The sequence below is a fragment of the Manacus candei genome, unplaced genomic scaffold (genome assembly GCF_025592945.1).
Source record: "Manacus candei isolate 608988 ecotype Guabito, Panama unplaced genomic scaffold, ASM2559294v1 h1tg000056l, whole genome shotgun sequence".
NCBI lineage: Eukaryota > Metazoa > Chordata > Aves > Passeriformes > Pipridae > Manacus > Manacus candei.
The window spans coordinates 8,477,567-8,499,466 of NW_026138104.1; the positions used below are offsets into that span (position 1 = coordinate 8,477,567).

The 21,900-nt window shown below is 39.8% G+C and overlaps 1 protein-coding gene across 3 annotated transcripts; it reads right to left on the reverse strand.

Annotated features, from left to right (window-relative positions):
• Positions 1-1,785: 1,785 nt before the first annotated feature.
• Positions 1,786-21,001, reverse strand: MASTL (microtubule associated serine/threonine kinase like). 3 transcript variants are annotated; one of them, XM_051802332.1, is made up of 12 exons: positions 20,380-21,001; positions 17,655-17,792; positions 16,068-16,207; positions 15,279-15,367; positions 13,086-13,192; positions 12,616-12,748; positions 11,884-12,056; positions 9,507-10,736; positions 8,558-8,696; positions 6,179-6,292; positions 5,987-6,088; positions 1,786-3,681 (listed from the first exon to the last, which is right to left on the reverse strand). In XM_051802332.1, the coding sequence occupies exons 2-12, from the start codon at positions 17,787-17,789 to the stop codon at positions 3,524-3,526; spliced, it is 2,520 nt and encodes an 839-aa protein (XP_051658292.1). In that variant the 5' UTR covers positions 17,790-17,792; positions 20,380-21,001; the 3' UTR covers positions 1,786-3,523. The 3 variants fall into 3 exon arrangements, with proteins under 3 accessions (XP_051658292.1, XP_051658291.1, XP_051658293.1); XM_051802331.1 differs by lacking the exon at positions 20,380-21,001 and adding an exon at positions 19,749-20,013; XM_051802333.1 differs by lacking the exons at positions 1,786-3,681; positions 5,987-6,088; positions 20,380-21,001 and adding an exon at positions 19,749-20,015 and having other exon boundaries at positions 6,179-8,109.
• Between the last annotated feature and the right edge of the window lie 899 nt (positions 21,002-21,900).

The window sequence follows — 21,900 nt, forward strand, 5'->3', positions numbered from 1 at the left end:
GGCCTCAGCCTCTAGGGTTATCTCAAACTCACTGGGACTGGAACAGATTCCTAGTTAATTGGTATTTCAGATTAAAGGTAAGGAAAACTTGAGTGTTTGGTTTTTTTTTTTTAAATCACCTCTCCCGTACAAAGAGACACAGCTTTACTGTGGAGGAAGTGGCATAAGCAGATCACTGGAGCTCAGAGCTGGTATATATTGTTCAAGCCTGTGCTCTCCTCAGGAGGGCTGGCAGTCAAAGCAGTTCTGCACAGCACTGAAACAGCTTCGCCCAGCTCAAAATTGCACTTCCGAAGGAAATGTCAAGCTGGTTTCCTGCAGTGAGTCAAGCTTCATTTAAAAAGCAGAGGTTAGCTCTGTATAAAACCAGATTGGAGACATTCCACCCACTAAATGTTGATAATAGAACCAAAACAGAGCCAGATGTAAGTGTGTGCATGGTGCAGCTGTTCCATGCTCAGGGCCTTGTTTCTTCTCCTCCTCTGCTCCTGTGGCAGCACAGCAAGTGCTGAGGAGATGACCATCTTTTTTTTGAATCATTCTAGTTACCACAGAGGAGGAGGAGGGTCCCAGAAGGCATTACAGGCCAGCTTAGGACTTTGCTCTCCTGCCATTAAGTACACAAATGTAGCTTCTACTAAAGACTGCAGACACAGGTTAGCAAGTTATGAACTGAAGGCCGTACACACCTGTACTAGAAAGTATTTGTTATTTCCCCTACACAAAATCTCTCCTTGCTGAGGTAGTAGGAAATGGAGTTTCCTTGTGTGAAATCCACTTCCCAGCAGGGTCAAAAGTATACCAGTTTAAAGAACAACAATATTTTATTTAATACAACATTTTTTTTTTAATATATTTACACAAAACGTGCAAAGTAAATTTTTTTGAGAGGAAAAGAATGCATTTCATTGCAAGAGTAACCATTGGTAAACCAGATCATGCTGAAATTGGAATCTCCTAACTCAGTAACACAGGGCATTCAGCATCTTGGCCCCCGAACATTGCACTGTGCAGGGGAGCCCAACAGCAAGTAAGGGGTAGGAGTAACTGTCCAAGACTGCTATTTCTGTATAACAAAGTGTGACACTGATCTCTGCAGTAGTTCTTAGATGGACAGGCCTGTGCTAATGGCAGGTAAACTGTCTCCCAAGATAAACTGGAAGCTACACTTTATATGTAGGTCATGCACATCAAGTTTAGGCCTTCAGGAAGCACCATGTAACAGCTGGAGTACTTGCAAAGTGATATGTTCCACAGCTTCTAAGGATCAGAAACTTTTGCCAGCTTACTTAATTATCTGTAAATAATTACTAATGAGAATGAACCTTAAATCTCTTCCAGCTACCACATTATAGCTTTTTGCACTTTTACCTGTAGTATTTCAAGTGATGCAACAAGTGAGGCAAAACTAAGAGTTAAGAGTTGACAAGGAATTCCATGTTGAACAACAAAGCTAAAAAACCACCAACCACGAACAAAACCACACCACAAACCCCAACAGTCAACATGTTACACTCAACTCCATGTTTGCTATAACCAAGATAAATGCAAGATACTGAAGAGAACGAGGTATTGCACATCTTCAGTGCTGATGGTGCAGAATTTAAGTTTTGGACACCACTGTAATGGTAACTTTATACTAAATATTTGGATTTGTCTGTTGGTCTATTTACTGTTCTTACAGAATCTATGTTTTTGTATTGCATTAATCAACAGGTAGAAAACTAACAATTTTCTTTTAGAATAAGGTTTTTACAGAAGCTTACTTGACCTTTGTGACTGATTCAGAACTGTTTCAAGGGGTTAGAGGTTTTCTTTAAAAGACCATATCACTGCAACAAGTTTTTCCACCTTGATGGGAACATGTTATACTGCAAAATGGGAACAGGTGTAACCATTTGTAAAGCACTGAAGATAAAGAGCTGGTGTGGTGTTCAGTTTATATTATTTACTCAACATGTAATCAGAGTCCATTCTTGTAAGACTCACTTTCTTAAATCAGATTACTAGAAATGGAAGAATAAATTTTATAAAACACCAGTGATTACATAACCTAAGGTATCCCTCCTACCCCAGTTTATATATTTCAACTGTACAGCAGAAACCACCAAAGAATTTCTCATCACATTCAGAGAACATTGTTTATGGATATTGCTTCAGTAGTGCATTAATTTGTTGGCACCTTTTTCATGTAACAGGGGTAAGAGACTGAACAATTTAGAAGTTTTCTGAAACTGCAATCCTTAGCAAAAGGAGTGAGACTCACTGTATGTTTTACAACATGTTTGAGTTATCATACCTAGAGCTGGGATTGGTCATTTTGAGCTCTTAAGAATCGCTTCTCTTTAGGTTTTTCTAGGAAACTTCCATTTTCTTCACCTTTCCCATTCTTTTCCCAGCAACCTGAGGGGACAGCAGGAAGCCTAGCAGACACTGTTTGCTCAGAATTGCATCAATAAATCCTGTCTTCCAGGAAGCAGGGTAATGAAAGGACAACTAGCTACTGCTACAAAAGGGGTCAGTGCATGAAACTACTTTTGCCACTTGGCAAAAATCAGTAGTAAAATGCTCAGCTGGCACATGGTCCTTGGCTGGCATCATTATTTAGCGCCAGTGATCGTAATCTAACAAGTACAAACCTGAAAAATTAAAATCTTCATTCAGTTAGCAGAGAAAGATACCTACGCAACAAAAATACTGAAGATTATTTAAACAGGATTATCTAAAAATAAACCTCTGAAACCTAGCAGATACAAGTTTTGTGTTGCATTTAAAGATAGGGATAAGTATACTTTAATCTAATTCAGATTTATAATACTGAATATACACTTCTATCTTACGTTCTAGTAAAAATCTAAGCTGTCGTTGTGAGTTTGCAGAACAATCTGTGAGTTTGCAGTACATAATAGTCTTCAGTATATAGCAGCTTCAGAATGAATACTGCTTCACTTGTTAAAAACCAAAATCACCTGTTAGCTGACATCTGACACCAGTGAGCACACACACACTGGGCATTTTCTAGGTAAAACTAGTAACTGCTAAAATGTATGTTGAGTCCAGCTTCGTACAGCCCAAGTGGTTACAATGCAACAATTTGAGCAGAGGATTTATTTAACAGAGTTAAAGGAGTGCTTCCAACCCAGCCTGTCATCACAGCAAACTGCCAATAGATACAGTTAGTATGCATATTTGTCCTTTCCATATTATGTTTAGCTGGGAAATAACATCACACCTCCTAACTGGAATTACTCATTGCTATGCAAAAGCCCCATCATTGTCAAGAGTTACCAGCTCCAAGACATTCAATGCTCTGGCTTCTTAGTAAGGTGCAGTGAGCCCACTAAAGGCACTTGATACCAGTTACATACAATAGTTTCACTTTAGAATAAAGGAGACTATAATAAAAAGACTGGTCATGTAAAACACACTAAATTTGGCAAGGAAACTTAGTTAAGACCAAACTAGTGTTACCAGATAACCTGTAAATGTGCAAAACCATGGAGAATGTTCACTTATCTTGATGCTACAAGCTAAATCCAGACACAGTCAGGTGCTGAGCATTATTCCTTGCTTCAAAGTAAGAGGTATCAGTTTCATCATCCGGCTGAGGTATAAACGGCATGGTTTGATTCTGCAGATTATCCCAGTCCACACTGTGAAAGAGGGGGTGATGTTTCAGCTCTGGAACAGAAGTTCACATAAGCATTATAAACTTCCTCATGGCCAAGCCCCATAGGCACTTTGTTCCCTTACGCATAACTGTCACTAGATTTGCTCTATATTCCTTTTTAGAAATTCATATAAGTGCAAATTGCAATTGGGCTTTGATTAGCCCCAACCTCAGTGGCATCAAACTGTTGTCCTGCCAACTAGCTGCCTTCCCCTATGCAGGGAACCTGTTCCACACAGAGTGGATCAGAGATGTCCCAGAGACATTTCTCATGCTGGGGCACCAGACAATTTCTAAGCATCACTTCAAAGTCTGTTTATAATTTTACCAAAGTTCTGTGCTGAGTAAACATGTGGGAGTCACTCCCACCCATCACCACTCCAGGTCCTCTTTCTTTTGCTATCTCATGGATTTCATTACCTCCTCTGCTTAACACAGTCCCCTTTGGCCAAACACCAGACACAGAAGTCTAAATGCCCTTATGGTGAAGTTACCACAGACCACCAGACTTCACTTTCCCAGCCCAAAGATGGGATAACTAACCAAGCTGCTGGACTTTCTGACTCAAGGAGAACTCCCCTGCCCTGTCCATTCTGACCACAAGGTGACCTTCTGGCACGCAGGTTCTGATATGAATTCTGCATAACATGGAAATACCAGTCCCTTATCAAAATGACTTTGCTACTTTGATTAAGTCCAATAAAACACCTTTTCATCTAACTGGGATACAAAGCCATGTTTTTATCACCTGCACCACAAAAGTCAAAAGCAAATAGCAGAAATAGGACACGTGAAAAAAAAAATCATCACATTTGAACGAGGTGGAAGTTTGACCAAGACACTCATTACAAATGTTACATCTAAGCACATACCACAGGCTTTTAGCTGATAGACAGTAAGACATTAACATTTATTATTTCTGCATTTCCTGCACAAATACAACAACATAACATTAAAAGTTTATTTTAGACAAAAGGCAGAGTGAGTCTTTTATCTCCTTCTAATGGCTTCAGCAGCCACACAAGCAGCAGGGCATTGCACAGATCCACTACCTCAGAACTGTATGTAGTTCTGCTCTTAAAGTTCTCATGCACCAGAAGCTGCCTTTGGCCAAGAAGGTAAAACCAAACTTCTTTGTCTCTTCCCAAGATATTCATGTGTACCACAGCTGGCACTCAACTTCTGCTCACAAGACTGAAGAGAGGAGCAAAAACCAAACCAACACCAGATATCAGTGTTGTCTACCAAAACCTGCTTTAAAGCTGCTTATCTGGAGAGATTGAACTCATAGAAGCATAGCAGTAGGACACGACATAACTGGGGTTTCTCAGTAAGTAAGGCTTCATGCTATAGCAATAAAAAGGGAGAGCATGTGTTTTGGGGAGGGGAGAGAAGATGACAGCAATGGAAACTTAGGTACAACGAGAGAAACTTAATGGTTGTCCTGAAAACTACTCAGCCAACTTCACGTCAGTGGCCTATAAACTGGACAAAGAGATCAGATCAGTTATAAGGCTTGACAAAGAATGAATTTCCAAGAATTTCAGATTGGAAGAAACCATTATGTGACTTAGTTTAAATTTCTTTCCTTGACAGGCAATTGGATTTCACTCCAAAATCCAGGAATAAAGGCAATAACTTGTGTTTGACTATAACACCTTCAAACTGCTTTTTGGGAGACATTAAAGCCACAGAATTTTCTGCTGACATCATGACCTTCATTTACACTCATGTGCCTCCCCTAATTTGATCTGGCCTGGTTTTAGCTTCTAGCGTTTTAATCTCTTTATGAGTAAGAATTTCCATAGTCATTTCCTTCTCTAGTGATTTCTTGCACAGTTCTCTCATAAGATTTCTTCATCTATTTCCAAAACATCTCACTCTAAGCTTCCTTCATGTTATCAGGTTTTTTTATATAACATAGTCACTGTTAACAATGACAAACATTCAAGTACTTCTAAAAGAGGAAAAAGAAAAATATATGTAGACTTTGTATAGTATATATTGTCCAACTCCTCTATGCATTCAAAGACAGGCTGATTCCTAAGTAAAAACTTCTTTGAATTAACTGTTGTAGGAGGATACTCTCCCAAACTGGAGCCAAAACAGGCTTTTAATCAAGGTTCCCCAAATCATTTAGGTTAAGAACTCCAAGTTAGAGTTAGATAAGAGAGAACTTTGGTACGTCAAATGTCAAACACTAAACATGCACTAAACCTAATTAGGCATTGAAGTTTATTAGTCTAAGTTTTAGGAGGAGGACATCACCGCTTTGAAATTGCAATTAGTTGCAAAGAACACAATTTTAATACTAACCTTTCAGTCCAGCTCTTTTAGTAGTGTCAATTGTTAGAAGAATATCTATTGCATTTTGGGCATTATCAGACAGCTTTTCTTCACCCTCAGGCCAGGGAATATCTACAGACAAAGATGCAGATGAGTTGGTAACTCAAACTATAAAACAAATATTGGAAAAACATAGTTACCCTGATTACTGAAACAGATTACCTCTTTTCAAAATATTTTGGAAAACCTGTGCTGGTGTTTCATCATTAAAAGGTGGAATTCCAGTTAGAAACTCAAACAGACAAACTCCGAGGGCCCACCAGTCTACAGCAGAACCTGATAAGAGAAACCCAGCTCATTACACTTACACAAATAGTATTTGCAAAGACTTGAAGATTAGCCATGGCAGATTGAAGAGTGTTTAAATTCTACAAATTTCTTGAAAATGAAGGAAAAGACAAAATAAGTTGTATTTAATATTCACGCAGATTAAAAATACATTAAAGGTTTTTTTAACGCCACTCTGCTTCTTAATTCATTATAGATAACACTGGGTTTACTGATAAAAGCTAGGGGACTCTTATTAACAATCTAATTATGAACTCCCGTCAGAATCCAGGAGCTGACTTCTCCAAGAGATTGTTTGGTGACAAGAAACAGCTGCCTAATGACTGCTCTAGACCTGGCTCCATGTTGTAGCCTGTATCTTCCTCTCAGTTCTTTGAGAAGATTCCAAGAATTCAAACTATTGAACATAAGTTTTTATTTGCCTAAATTTATGTGAATATCTTGAAGACAACTTACAGAGATGAGGCAGCACACAAGATGCTGGAATTGCTTTTCATTTAATTGAATTGATTAGGGTAATGTGTAGTTCCTAGCTATCTCTTCTTAGTTATGAAATAGTTTTGGTTTTCCACATTGCAGGGAGGTTTTTTTGTCAATCTCATTTTAATAATCCACACAAACACAACCCAGCAAAGCAGTCCCAGGCACCGCTGCATGCATTCTAAGCCTTCTGCACCTTTGAGCCATGCCCGCTCCACTGTATAAAGAACAGATGCCAGAACAGATGCTGTAAAACATCAACTTTGAAAGGCAGTAAGTCTAATTGCTCTTGGATTTTTTTTGCATATAAAAAACATTAAGACACCTCTGAGTTCAGAAAACAAATGTTTTGAGCCATTTCACGAGGACTACTGTTAAGTTTCGAGATGCTGAAAAGCAAAATGTTTAACTAGTAACTAATGCACTTCTAGCAACTTGTAACAGCAGTAAGAGTGGCCCACCAAGCCAAGCACATCGCAGCAGTGAGATCACACTCACACTTGTTAGACTACTTGGATGTTCAGTTAAAACACTCCCAGCTCCAGTCAAAGTCTAATAAGATCACAACTCTGAACAGTGTAGTAACAGGTTTCAGCAGGGATTTTTTTCTACACGAAGTTTAACTAAGATTAGATTTACTACCACCATATCCCTGCTAAACGTGATGCAAGGAATAGCATGAAGTTATGTCAGGGGAGGTTTAGATGGGATATTAGGAAAAAGTTTTTCACCCAGAGGGTGGTTGGGCACTGGAAGAGTCTCCCCAGGGAAGTGGTCACAGCACCGAGTTCAAGACAAAGTTCAAGAAGTGTTTGGACAACGCTTTCAGGCATAAGGTGTGATTCTTGGGGTGTCCTGTGCAGGACCAGCAGTTGGACTTAGTGATCCTTTTGGGTCCTTTCCAACTCAGGATATTCTATGATTTGAAGCAAGAAGTAGAAATATGAGGTCTTGAGCATCTGAGCCTTCTTCACCCATAAAGTAAATCAGATTGACTACATAACCTAAAAGAACGAGGAAAAGTGTCTCTGGTTTACCTCCACAATTTCTTCTGAACTTTCTTCTGACTTTCCTTCTGAAGTATATGCTTACATGTATGATTTCTGATAGCTTAGTCACACTGACACTGATGTTTCCTGAATCTGTGTGGGAGCATCACACATTTTTATGTGGAGTACATATTGGACATATCTTTCTATATAAGAACATTGTTCACCCAAACAATGTTCTTGGAAATTGTGATCTAATTATACTTAGACTGTTCAGTTATGCTGAACACTTCATTCCTGCACAGAATATAGAAAACTCACCAGAGATCACAGTCCCTGCATATGAAAAGACAAAGTAAGAATATTATAATTATTAAAAAAAAAAATCTAACAAATATAAACATCAAATATCACGTATGATTCTCTGAAAGCATTGGAATGCAGGTTTTTTCTCAAGGTAGTAATTCCACAATAAAGGAAGATGGCAATGTTAAATCTAAGTTAGAAACAGAAATAAAATAATTCTGTAACATGATTAATTTAGGATTAAAACTACATTTACAAGCAACTCAACAACACAGGAAGTGTTTAGTGAGGGAAAATTTGAAGTTCCAAAGCCAGAAAACCGTAGCTTCACAGAAGGTAATGGGTAATGGCAAAAGCTAAGCACTAACTATTTTTGAAAAATTCACTATCTTATTACTTGAAGGGTTTTCCGTTCTAGAGACACTCAGGAATGTAAATGTCACCTTTCGAGTACTGACAAATGGCTGGTTTGTCTTACCATGAGGCTTTGTCAAAAGCAGCTCTGGTGCCAGGTAGTCTGGGGTCCCTAGGATGCGTTCACCTTCTACTGGGGCAGCTCCTCTTCTTACACTCTTCGGAGTCCGATATGGTGTGCCAGCATCCCCCTGACGAGGTGTCTTAAAAGATGCAACAAAGATTTCAGATGCCAAACAAAACCAGCTGAGAAACTCCCATCTCCAGGTTTAGTAACGGATATAGCAGTTGTTACTCAAGTTTAAGTCAAGAACATGTCACAAAATATTCCCTGAAAAGTACATGTAAAATGTGCTTCCATTGCTTTATCTCAACAATCTTGAAGCATAAAGTTAAAATGCCTATTCTCCAAGAAACTTATCCCTAAGTTCTTCCTCCAGTGTAAGTCCACAGCAGCTATTACTCTTTATATCAATCTTTGTAATAGGCTTGTAACTGGCACTTGACAGTATAATTACACCATCACTTTTACCAAGACAAAAAAAAGGAAAATACTGGGCAGAGTGGCAGCTACTAGCAGCTGAACAGCATTTACAAACTGTCTTGGGAGGGGTGCAGGATTAAAAAAGAAAAAAAAAATAATCAAAGACTTCCCATTACATCAGAAAACCCGTAACTGCTCAAAGGAAATACCACACTGTACTAAAAGTAGAATGACATAAAAATAGCACAGGCTTTTTTCATCAGTTCACTGTAACAGCAATGGATTTCTCAAAGAGGTCAACAGTCAACACATTTTGAGCCACAGGCAAACCAATGAATAGTTATTACTAAACTCTTACATAAATTGTAAATTTGGCCATGTAAGTGCAGTAAGAGAAAGTCTGTCAAAGTGATTTTGGTGACAGGCTATCTCAAACTACTTGGGTTTTCCCTAAATTTACAACTGAAATAATTTCAGGTTGCTAATGTTATAACGCATGCACGAAGTTTCCACATGTCTCCTTACCTACCTGATAGGTCTGATATGGCCTTCCTTTCTGTGACGGAGTGATAGCCGTGGGGTAAGAGCCACTACAAGCAGGTGAAAGATCCATTATATCTAAAGAAGCCATGCTACACGGCTCAGATACATTGGACATATTAATCGGACTATTATAACTTCGAAAAACAACAGCATTTTTTTTTAAGAGACTCAGTGCTTCCATCATCTTTTCTGAAGGAGGAGATACTGTGTTAAGGTAAGCTCCTTCCCCGTGTTTCTGGTCATTATCCTTCTCATGATGTAAGAGCTTGCAGTCCTGGACTGTATGTGCTTCCTCTCCACTTCGTGAGGCATCTTGGGACTTTGGTGATGTTATCAGCGCACCTTCAGGTTTTGGCTCCTCAAAGGAGAGGTCTTTAACACTTTTGTCCAAATCTAAAAGCTGCTTTTCTAAATGGCTTTCTGTAACAGACATGTCGGTAAATACATCAGAATCTGCACTGAGGATTCCTAAAGGTTTTTCATCGTCAGTGTCTAAAAAACTTGAGTTCATGTACTCCTTTCCATCATCCTTTCTGTAGTCTGCATCCAGATCACACATAAGATTTTTGGCTATAGTTGGAGTAAGTGATCTTTCTGTTTGCTGGTTGCTAATAGAACACTTAACTTCCTCCTCGCTTTTGCAGGTGTCACGTGGGCATCCATCATTACAGAGCAGTAAGGACTGAATTTCTGTTGTCAAACCCGTCCTATTGTTTGCTGAAAATTCTGAGATGTGACAGCCACGCTTATATTCTGCATTGCTTTTTTTAACATAGTTAAGTTCCTGACAAGGACTGGTATCAACTAATTCAAAGCCTCTTTTAACACCTGGCTTTTCAAAAATTTCTTGCTCTTTGAAAGGCTCATTCTGCCTTGAAGATGACTGTTGTGGACCGGAAGTTTCTGCTGTTTCATCAGTTATCTTTTTTTTATTTACACAGACGTTTTCTTCACAAGTCTTTTCAGAAATACTCCCATAACCACACTGGATGTGAAAGGCACAGTAAGAAAATGTATCTGTTATATTCGAATGTTCACTTCCCAACTTCTGCCTACAGCCAGAATCATTTCTGACAATGGGAGAAACAGCAGACTCAAGTTCTTTTTTCTTTAAAACTTCAATACTTTTGCTATTTGTTAACTCAACGTTCGAAGGGAGAGCTGACCCACTGTTATTTGTTTTGCACGTTGCAGAACTAGGTTCATCTTCACTGTGCTGCAAATGAGCATATTAAGCTTTAAGAATCAAGAAAAATAGGATTACAGCACTATAGAAATGTGTCTTTGAAATTCTTGATTTTCACTTCCATAACGAAATGCAGATTTGCAAGCATTACTTATTCTAACCACTACTAGTGACAAACATGACATAACATTTAAAAATAAAAAAGTCAAAACCAAATTAAGGATAACTTGATAATTGGACTTTTCTTAAGAACATAAAATAAGCTTGCTAGAATATAGTAGAAAATGCAGTATTTTTAAATGCCTAAGGATGAAAAAAATACAGCAATTGAAGTTGTATTTGTCATTTTACATTAAGAAGTTAAGCTACAGAAGTTTTCAGTTTCCAAGAAAGCCCAAAGCAAAGAACTCCATCATACTGCCCTGTGGCATATTACACTTCAGAGATGACAAAAGGAAAATCTGATATTACTAATATTTTGATAACACAATAATAAAACCAAGGCCTAGAGAAACAGACAGATAAAGAATTATATATATGGTTTTAAATCTAAGTTTTTCTGTATGATCTAAATAAGAATTATGGCAAAAGACTACCTAGCAAAGCAGCATTTTCTTTTAGGTCTGTATTTGTACAGAATTTCATTAACAGTTTAAAATAGGAGAAAGTATTTTGTATCAGCTACAATTACTGGTGTTAGGTTAGTTGATACAAAACTCTTGAGTAATAAAAAACTTAAAACTCTTTTGTTTTAACAGCTAGTAGAAGTTTGAAGTGTATTTTTTTGTTATTTTCCCAAGTTCTGTGTTTTAAAGAAGTGATTTTTGTCTGTATGCTGAGCAAATAAAGCTCTGGGGATAAGATCAACTTCCAAATGAGCCACTGCTCCCAGCATCACCCACCTGTGCAGGGCACAAACCACTGATGGTCAGTAGAAGCCTTCCCTTTCACTGCTTTGTGGCAGGCTCTAACATCTGCTTTTCCTATTATGTTACACAGGACTAATATTTGTTTGAAGAAAAAATTGTATCACTTTGATCCAAAATCCTACTCAACAAGAATTACAACCCCTGCTCCTTTCTCTATGCTTGAAATAAGTGTTAGTAAGTAGAGGAGATTTGCATACACAAGTACAAACTAACTTTAATTTTTAGTGGGAAGATGAAACAGTCCTGACCTCTACATCTTTCTCCCGCCTGGGGCTGCTGCAGCATTCTGATTCCACACTGGACAGGTGTGTGTGTGACTCACTACTAACACTGCAAGGACCAAACCTCTTTCTTGACTGAAGTAGAGTAGGAGTCAAACTTCTTGCTGGCATCACAGGCGTTAATTGAGAATTATCAAGATCTTGAAGGAAAAAAAAATTCAAATGTTGATAAATTTGATACAAATTGACCAGCTTCACACTATGTCAAGCTTTCACATCCAAGGAAGTTATGGAAAGCTTTCCATGACAACATAATTTCTCTTGTCATCTTTCCCACATAGTCAATTTACACCTTTTTTGAATTAGGGACTTGCCAAGAATGTAAAAGCAATATTACCAGCATAGTCATCTTCTTTCTCATTTCAGGTTAGAAATGAGAAAGCTGCAAGAAAAGACAATTTAAAGGAAAGCACTCATTGCTATATTAAATAATTTTCAATGAAAGTATGTCAAGAACTGACACTTTCTGTGGTGGTATTGAATTCAGTGGTTGTGATTTGAAAAAAAACCACAAAAAAACATCAGAAGATGGCATAAGTAGTTTAGGTGAAAACATGTCAGAAGAAAAGCACTGGAGGAATGGTAGACACTGATAGTAACACACCTTTTATCAAGTGGGTCCAAACTACTAACATAAAATTAAAAGACTACAACCTTAGAGCCAGAGTATTCCCTCAGCACAAGGCTTGGTATACTCACATGTTTTGAATAATTTAGTTGAAAGAGGGGTATTTTCCTTCTGGACCATAGGTAAGGGAGAAACCACTCCATGCAAACTGTCAGATGATTGACTTGAATTGTGCGCTGGCATTTTCATTCCAACAGGAGAATACTAACAAGCAGGAAGAAACATAGTTAAAAATAAATGGAGTCTGAACAAACACTCAATCCAGAGCTGAGAATGTAACTTCACACAGTCATTATGATGTTTGCATTGGAGCTTGGCCATGCCCATTTACCAGACCTTGAAGCACAACTGATAGTCAGCAACTCAAAATATAGACCAATGTAATCACTTCAGAACTTTAAAGTACTAGAAATGTATAATAAGTCATTCTACCACCTGGCAGAAGAGATGCAAAAATAGCCTTATCATGTCAATTATTAAATTTAAGATAGTAAGTAAACTAAAAGAATTAAGTACTTCAAAGACAGTGACAACTACTTACAAAGCCCAGAGAACTGATAAGAGACAACAATTGTCCTGGAGTACGTGAATAGTCCTGCTTTGGCTTTGCCATTGATGGTGTAGTAAGGATATCTATCATATTTATCTCTACAAACAGACAAAAAACAACCCCAAACAGGTCAGGTTTTCATTTTGCTATTAAAAAACGGCAAAGTTGAAGACATTTCCTTAAGTTTTATCAAGAGGAAAAAAAAAGTCATATGCACAACAAATATACAAAAGAAGACACCAAACCCAACTGAAGATGTACCTATACATTCTTACTCAACACAAGCTGTTTCTTCCTGTACATCCACCATAAAGTTATATTTTATACATAGAGAAATTGTAAGAGTCCAAATTCTTTTCCAATAGACTATGCTGGAAGTGTTACATTTTCTAACTTGATACCAGCTTTGGTTTTTAGGCATCAGTTCCAGCCTACAGCCCACAGATTAAGATGGTAAATTTGATTCAAAGCCTGCCATCTCTCCAAAAGACATCTCAAAAAAGCTACAGAAGAATTTTTCATAGGTGAAAATTCAACTTTAGAACCTTTTTTTTTTGCTCACTAGCAGTAAGTAGGCTTATGGATTCTATATCATGTTCAATTAGACACAATAATCTCTGCCATCAGAACATCACTTAAAGCAGTACATTATAGAAAATACAGCATACTTAGAATTTTCCTTCGTATTCTTAAAACAATGAAGAAGAAACACCATAGACAACTCTGAATTTTGGCATTCCTTTAAATATTTAAAAAGGATGTACCCACCAGCAACTGTCTCAAAAACACCAGAGCTGGTGCTGTGCAGCATAAGTTTGGACAATCTGGCCAAGGGGTTGGAGTTACAAACTAGCTCAGAAACCAGCTATTCACATTAAAGACCTGAAGTCTATCACCTGTGCCAGGCAGTCATTTGACTATTCAATATTTACTGCTACTTGAAAGGAGCATGTCAAAGCACTGATTTAATCTTCTGTTATGGACCCCTGTCCCTCACACTAATGTCTGCAATGCCTCAGCTAATTTATTGGAAATTCATATATACAAGGACTGAGAAACACAAACTGAAGGACAAAAGTAGTCAGAGAAACAGCAAGAAAAAGCCAGAGTTATTCATTTACCCACTGATTTCTCTCTGTGAACTGCAGAAAACTGTGCTGGTTTAAAAGTTAACCAGCAGGGGGAATGAACCCAACTCAAAGGAGAGATTATAAGTCAGAATAACAATTTATTAAAATAATACAGTAAGTACAATAATACAAACAAACAATTGGTCTCAACCCACAAAAACCCAAATGTATAACCCAGTACCCTGGGGCCTGAACAAAGTGGTGTTCCTTGGGCCCTGTTTGAGTCCAAAGTAAAGGGAGAGGGGGAAGAACCTGCTGGTGGGAGAGCTGCTGCAGTCTGGCCAGAACTGGTGATCGCAGTCCAGTGGTGGTCTAAGTCTGGTTGAGAGCGATGAGATGCAGCCGTCCTCTGGATCCCACGAGTGGGTTGAAAAATGTTCCAAAACTCCAAGATTATATATCCTCCAGTTCAGGCAGGAATGCTTGGTACTCTCCTCAGGGCGGGGAGTTCACAAAGGGTGTGAGGACAGAAACATCCTCCTATCTCACAGGCCTCTTAACACCTAGTTTATAGCCTGAGGAGTCAGGCTCTATGGGCAGAAGGTGCGAATAGTCTATTGACAACAATAGTCTAGTTTCTGGGAAATGACATGGAAGGCTATAGAATACAGTTTTGGGTTACACCCACCATGCTCTATGGGCAGAGGGTGCGAATAGTCTATTGACAACAATAGTCTAGTTTCTGGGAAATGACATGGAAGGCTATAGAATACAGTTTTGGGTTACACCCACCATGATGAACTGATCTCAGCTGTCCTAACTAGGACAAAAACTTTGAAATCCATACCCCTCAAGAGAAATGGCTCTAGATTATATTTCATACAAACTTGTTGCAAAGAATAAATTATTTACCTTCTGAAGTGCAATGTATAGAGCAGACCCTTTACTAGCACGTAGCTTATTGGTACTTGCCTGCTAGAAATGAGATATTTCTAGCAAAATTTGCACTTATTATTGAAAGCTGCCCTCTACAGAGATGCAAACATTCAAGAAAACAGAAATGTGACCCAAAAATACTTTCTAATACAACCAAAAGTATACAGACAACTCTTACCTCTGTTCAGAGTAACTCTGGAAAGCCCAAAGTCTGTCAACTTTATATGGCCCTGATTGGAAATGAGCATGTTGTCTGGCTTCAGATCCCTGAAAACATGAATATAGTTGAAGTCAGCAAAAAGACCACTGAGCAACATTAAGAAAGTCAAGTGACCAGAAACACTCAATACAAAACATTGGTTATAGCTGTTTCTCAGTAACATCTCTTACCCAGCAGAAGATTCCAATTAGAGGAATACGCCAAAACAACTAAACATATCTAGCACTAAACACGGTATGAACATCTCAGGCTTTGTAAAACCTCTATGCATGTCACCAAGAGCTGCACATTTGTGTTTCAGCACGTTTAACAAAAGTTTTTCCTGAGTGCCACTATCATAACTTACTAATGTGGAGCTCCTACAAGTGACAAGCAAACCTCTAGTGACAGTTTTCAGGTGTGTTCTCGGTACCGCTGCTGAATGCAAAAAGAACTCTCACTACAGGGGGAGCATTTGGGTAGTCAGCGTCCCTTTGTTACATGTTTGCAGTACCCAGAGGTTTCCTGAACTAACACAGCTGCTGATACACCTCTGGACTGGGAAAGAGCAGGCAGGGGAGAGCAGTGTGTATTTGTCTGATCAGCACATACAGACAGATTTTATTTTAGGAGTTGTTTCATGACATTGCTGCAGCACACACGTGCAAATGAGGCAGCTGTGGTAGCTGTGTGGTTATGTGATAGAGCGAAGAAATTAAAAACACAAACTACCAAATACTTATTTGTAAGGGGAAATAAAAATTTTACCTGTGGATTATCCCATGCCTGTGAAGATAGTCAAGGGCCAATGCTGCTTCAGAAATATACTTAACAGCCATTTCTTCATCAAAATATCCATAAATATGGAGAAGAGATTTGACATCACCACCAATAAGGTACTCCATCACCTGCCATTCAACCATTTTAAATTTAAAATTTAAAATACATTTCAAATTTGCAAGTATCAAAATACAAAATAGCTTTCACCCATACAAAAATATTATTTTAAGGAGTGGAAGCTGATAGAAGCTGGCTTGTGCAAACTTGATTTCCCACACAATACTTTTCACTTGGATGAAATAATTAAGGCTTCAAATGACAGAACATGAAACATTTTCTTTTAATAGATCATTTGCTTATTTTACTTGCCTAGGCTACTCTCAGAAGTTAATTTAAAAGCTGACTACAGTAGTTATTTGAGAGTTGACTACAGAAAGAGTTCTATATTATGGAAAATGAAATGCAGAGCACTCCTGTGAAACTCAAGGCCTGAAGCCAAAGACCACTGACAACCTGTTCTATACAAATCAAAGTATCTCAATATTTGATTTTGCAAGTATTTATACACAATACTAAATACAGACCTGAGCCTTGCAAAATAAGTACAAATTGTCAGAAATGTATACAGTGATAGCTACTGTGCATTTAAGACAGTGTCTAAAAAGAACACACACATCCAAAAAACATTATGCAAACAGAGACATTATTATGGTCCAGGGCGTATTCAAGATAAAAGACAGCAGGGTTTCAGAAACTCACTCTTTGAAGATAAGAATGCATTTATGGGGTTTTGGTTGGGAAATCTCACCAGTACTTAGATTCCAATATACAATACTCTACCATATATTTATATATATACATACACACAGTCACAGACATAACTAGCATTTCCTTCACAAGTCCTTCACCTTGAAGTCCTCTACTGCATGAAGCAGTTCAGAGATTCCAGAAAAAGAAGCCTTTGTTTACACTCCAAATGCATTGTAGGAGGAGTGCATAGCAACCTCCCCTCAGAGTATCATCAAACTGTTGGCTTTGTGTGCTTACAGCAATCGAGACAAATTATGCCAGACCTTTTGCAGATAGCCTGAATCCATAGGACCTTATGTGGAGGTCATCATACACACATCCTACTGTGCTCCACAGTGCTCCATGTAGACTGGCACTCGGTTTTGCCACTCAGTCATCCTCTTGTCATGTAGGCCAACTACCATAATGAATTTTGAGCACAGGTAACACGTAAAACAGATTTCCTTTAAGTGAGCCATGGAGAGTCTTTCAGTCATTTGGATTCTGCTTGAACAGAATGGTTTCTTGTTTTCCCTAAGATTTCTACATATTTCTAAGACACACTAGCTATTAGAAAAGCTTCTCCTGTAAAAAAGGGGAATGTGAGTGAAAAGGTATCAGGGGAAGAGAAATATTTTACTTGTTGAACCATTCTGAGAAAGAAGAAAGTAAAAGTGACTAAGGAATGCCCACTCGTTACCATAAAAATATGTTTCTAGATATCACTACAGTTCACACTCCACTTTCAAGACAATCATAAAAGACCACAGAAATTTTTTTACTCACTAAGTAGATGTTATTAGCTGACTGAAGTGAGTAGTATAAGTGCACAATGAAAGGACTTTTACTGAGAGCCAGTGCATCCCTCTCTGCCTGGACCTGGTGAACCATGTTTTTGTTGATCATGTCTGCTTTTTTCATCACCTGAAAAACAAAACAAAATCAAGTAGACAAACATTCTTTTATTTGCTCAACCTGCAGTTCTTCAGCAAATTAATTTATCTATATACTTAAAACTTGCATATACGAAACAGACCTGTGACTTCATATACAGAGAGAATTTTAAACAACAGGTTATTAGACAACCATTTCCACTGCTCTCCTAATTCAGTCCTGAATGGAAATGACACTACCAAGATTTACTGCAATTGCATACACTGGAAAATAAGTGTTTAGGCTGCATGTGAAATTAAGCTGCACTGAATTAACCCACAGCACACAACTCGGAACCATGAAACTGTTCAACACTTAGATTGGCACTTGCTGACCAAATCTTTCTTCAGAAGCTGAGATATAAGACCAGAAACTGAAAACAGAGTGCAGCAGTAAGCCATCCCATCTTGGTATCCTCAAATGCAAGACTGCAACTATTCCAGCCTCTAATTCTTAAACTTCGCAGAGAAAGCAAGAAAATTGTAAATTTTAAATTAAAAAAAAAAATATAAGTCACACACAAAAAATATTTGTTTCTTTGGGAAGAAGCCTTGAAGGTATGCAACTTATCACAAAGAAATAACAAGTTTAATTGTGATTTAGGCTCCAATTCCTGCTTTGAATTACTCCACTCTATGATAAGTTCAGCCAATATTAACCCTGAACAAAAGATGCACAATAGCACAGCTGACAAGTATTTAGGCAAGCATGGCATATACATTAGAAGTTTGCTCATGCACACCATCTTTTTCATAGATATATATGGTGATAATAAAGCAAGTTTAATTTATCCATTCTCTATGCAACATAACTGTAAAAACTTGAGTCTGCTCAAATTTGATACTTTCTATGTAAATGTTGGCCTTAGGTGTAAAAATATTTAGCATATATTAAATTCAGTAGTTTGAATAACCCATAAGTCTCTCTGCAGTAGGGGTAGAGGATTTCCACAAAAGCTTTTAGGTCACAATACTTTCAATAAAGTAGAGTATGATACTAAAGTAACACAACTGAACCACTCTATATGCAGCACCTAAACCACAGAAAATTATTTTCCATAGCTATCATCACTATTATCAAAGATGATAACAAAAAAATTCCAAGACATCCACAGAATGCATAAAATTACACTTTTAATAACTATTGGCCTTAATAAACATTTAGCACATGTTTGTAGTTGTGAACTAGTCATAGACCTCACTGCACTAATGATAAAGACTTTACACAAATGCGTTGATCTCAAAATGCTTATAACAAAATAGTGTAAACAGACACATTCAGCTCTAAAGAGCAACATCTATTTTGCATGACTAGCTTTACGTTTCCTCTTCTTTGTGTACTACGCGGCTTGTCATAATCCTTTTACTCACAAAGTCAGGCTCGCACAAATCACTGGTAAAGTTTTTACTGCTGACAAACTTAGATCTTAGCCCTTTGTGTATAAACGCAGAAAACACGACAGGGTTTTTGTTTGTTTGTTTTTTTAATGCGCACTCGGCAACAGTGTTTTTCATGATTTGTTCTCCTCACGCATCTCAGAGGCGGTGCTCTCACCCTCGGGCAGCCGCGGCAGCTGAGGGTGCTCAGTTGCGGCAGCTGTTCACAAGGGAGAAGCAAAGCGCTCGGCGGGGCTTTTCGCGCAGTTCCTTCGACTCTTAAGGTACCTCTAAAAGCAGCTGTCATTACCAGAGCCCCCCTGACCGAAGCCCCGGGGCCGCGATGAGGGCTGAGCACAGCCCCGCGGACGGCGCGAACCCCGGCACTGGGCAGTGCCCGAGAGCAGCTCCCCGAGAGCCGGGGGGGCTCCCACGGCGTCTGCTCCCCCCGAGAGGCGGGAGGCCCGTGCTGAGGGCCCGGAGCCTTCCTGCCCCGCCGGGACGCCCCCTTCCCACACGGGGTTACTCGTGAGCGCAGCCGGCAACGCCGCGACCCCGGGCGACCCCTCACCTTCACGGCATAGAGCCGGCCCGCCTTGCGGCCCAGGTACACCTTCCCGAAGGCGCCGCGGCTGATAGGCTTCACGATGGTGAACTCCTCGATGGAAGGGGGCCGGGGGACCTCGACGCGCCTCGGGCCGGCGGCTGTGGGGGTGGCGGCGGCGTCGCCCCCCGGCTCCTCGGGCCGCTCCGTCCCCATAGCGCGCCCCGGCCCCGAGCCCGCCGCGATTCAAAGCGGCGCCGGCCCCGCCCCGCCCCGCCCGCGCCGTCACCAACGGCCCCACGGGCGCTCTCGCGAGACCCGCGCGTTGTGCGCGGAGAGTGAAAGCGGCCCCGCAGCACCCGCCCCGCGGGGGGGAGAGAGAACAGCGACCAAGGGCCGGAGCTGTCATCCGGCTAATGACATCGGTTTGTCATCTCGGTTTCCAGTTTGGAAACTCCACTTGCCATGAGCAGGTAGACTGCCCGCTCTCCATGGGAAGCTTGAAAGTGTGGCAATTCAACAGAACTTGGTGTGAGAGATTAAAGAACTGGAAGATAATATTTATTTAGAAAGAAGCAACTGAATTTGGTCCCACGTACTCATTTTCTCGTGTGCTTCGCTCACATCTGAGTTCGAGAGGCATTCGCACAACACTCACTCAGGCACATGGTGTGATTCTTGGGGTGTCCTGCGCAGGGCCAGCAGTTAAACTCAGCAATCCTGTTGGGTCCCTTCCAATTCACGATACTCTACGATTCTATGATTTTCTCACACTTGCATACTTGATAGCTCCAAAAGCTGTGTCCAGATGGCACAACCAGGAGGGCTTGTGTGTCAGAGAACTCGACCCATCCTGTCCTTACTTGTCTCCTGGTGTTCTCTGGGTTGGTGGTGGCAGACTTCTCTCTGGGCAGGTCTTTTGTGATCAGGAGTTAGATTAATGTGTTCTGTTGCTTCCCTCTAGTTCCTGATTACTTCAGCTGCTATTTATCTTAGGCAAGGTTGCTCTGCGTTTTATTTGAGTCCTTACTTTGGATATCTCCATGGCTACCATTCTGCCTCCCTGTTGTGACAGCAGGGGCAGGGATGGCATTTACAGTGTGCTCTGACCTTGTTGCCAGTCCCCTGTTCCCAGAGCGTAGGCCTTCTGACAAACCATCTGTGATAGTGCTTTATCAGAGCACAGGTCGCCTGTTCTGTTTACACAGCACAGCCCTAGGTGTTTACCAGTTTTACTGCACTCACTTGTGTTCTTGGTCATTGTTTTAACTCTTGCCTTACTGCCTTTATATGGCTTTCACATGTACATTGCCGTTCATGTTTCATTCACACTGATCTTAATTGTTCTGTTGTAGTCTGTGCAGCAGCAAAGAGCTATTGCTGCAGAGGTCAGTGCAGAACTGGGGGTCTTTATTAACACAGTACATTAGTCATCAGGCCCTTGTTTTGCTCTAAGACACATCACTTATAATCTGATACTGCACAGGGAGGCCATGTACTTGTGAAGGAGAGCTGCTATCCCACAGATTCCAGCAGTACATGCAATTTAATGAGCAAATGTAGAAAACGTTTTCAATTAGCTTTTTGTAATGGTATTAACTACAATCTATCATTGTCTGTGTTTGTCACTTAATGTTAGTTTAGCTGTGTCTCACTGCCCCTGATGCCAGCAGAGAAGCTCAGCTGAGAGCAGGAGGGATTTCTCCTTGTGCTGGTATCCTGTGCCAACAGCAGGTTATGCCAGCTGTGAAACTGCATTGGGCAGCGCATATTCTGGTACAGCCTGAGCTCCAAGGAAAGAGGGCCTATGCCTTCTCTCCTTTCCCTCAAGGCACCACAACTCATTGCACAGCTATGTGACAAACTACTTCATGGGGTGGATCCAGGTAAATGTTCATCAACTTTTAGGGTTTTTTGCTTTTGCCAGGTGAGGTTTCTGCCAAATCAGCGAGCTGAGCCACGTGATTGTGATCACAAGGGTGGTAGTGGAAAACAGAGATGTACAGGAAGGCAGAGGGAAGCAGCACTGTGGCTGTGCTCATCCAGATCAATGTAAGCTGGTGTGGGATAGCATTTCCAGTGAGGAACAGTGGTCAGGTGAAAGGAACAAAATGGTTATAAACCCTCAAAATAATTGGACAGCACATGGAAAAAAATGCACAAGGCATAGAAAAAGGAT

What these genes read in the sequence shown, in the direction of transcription:
- MASTL (XM_051802331.1), bottom strand. Translation starts at nt 19,937, where the DNA reads ATGGGGACGGAGCGGCCCGAGGAGCCGGGGGGCGACGCCGCCGCCACC. An exon ending in GCTTTTGACAAAGCCTCATG is followed by an intron (nt 6,293 to 8,557) that starts GTAAGACAAACC and finishes TTCTCTTATCAG; the next exon opens with GTTCTGCTGTAGACTGGTGG. An exon ending in TAAAAGAGCTGGACTGAAAG is followed by an intron (nt 3,682 to 5,986) that starts GTTAGTATTAAA and finishes CTTCTGTTCCAG; the next exon opens with AGCTGAAACATCACCCCCTC.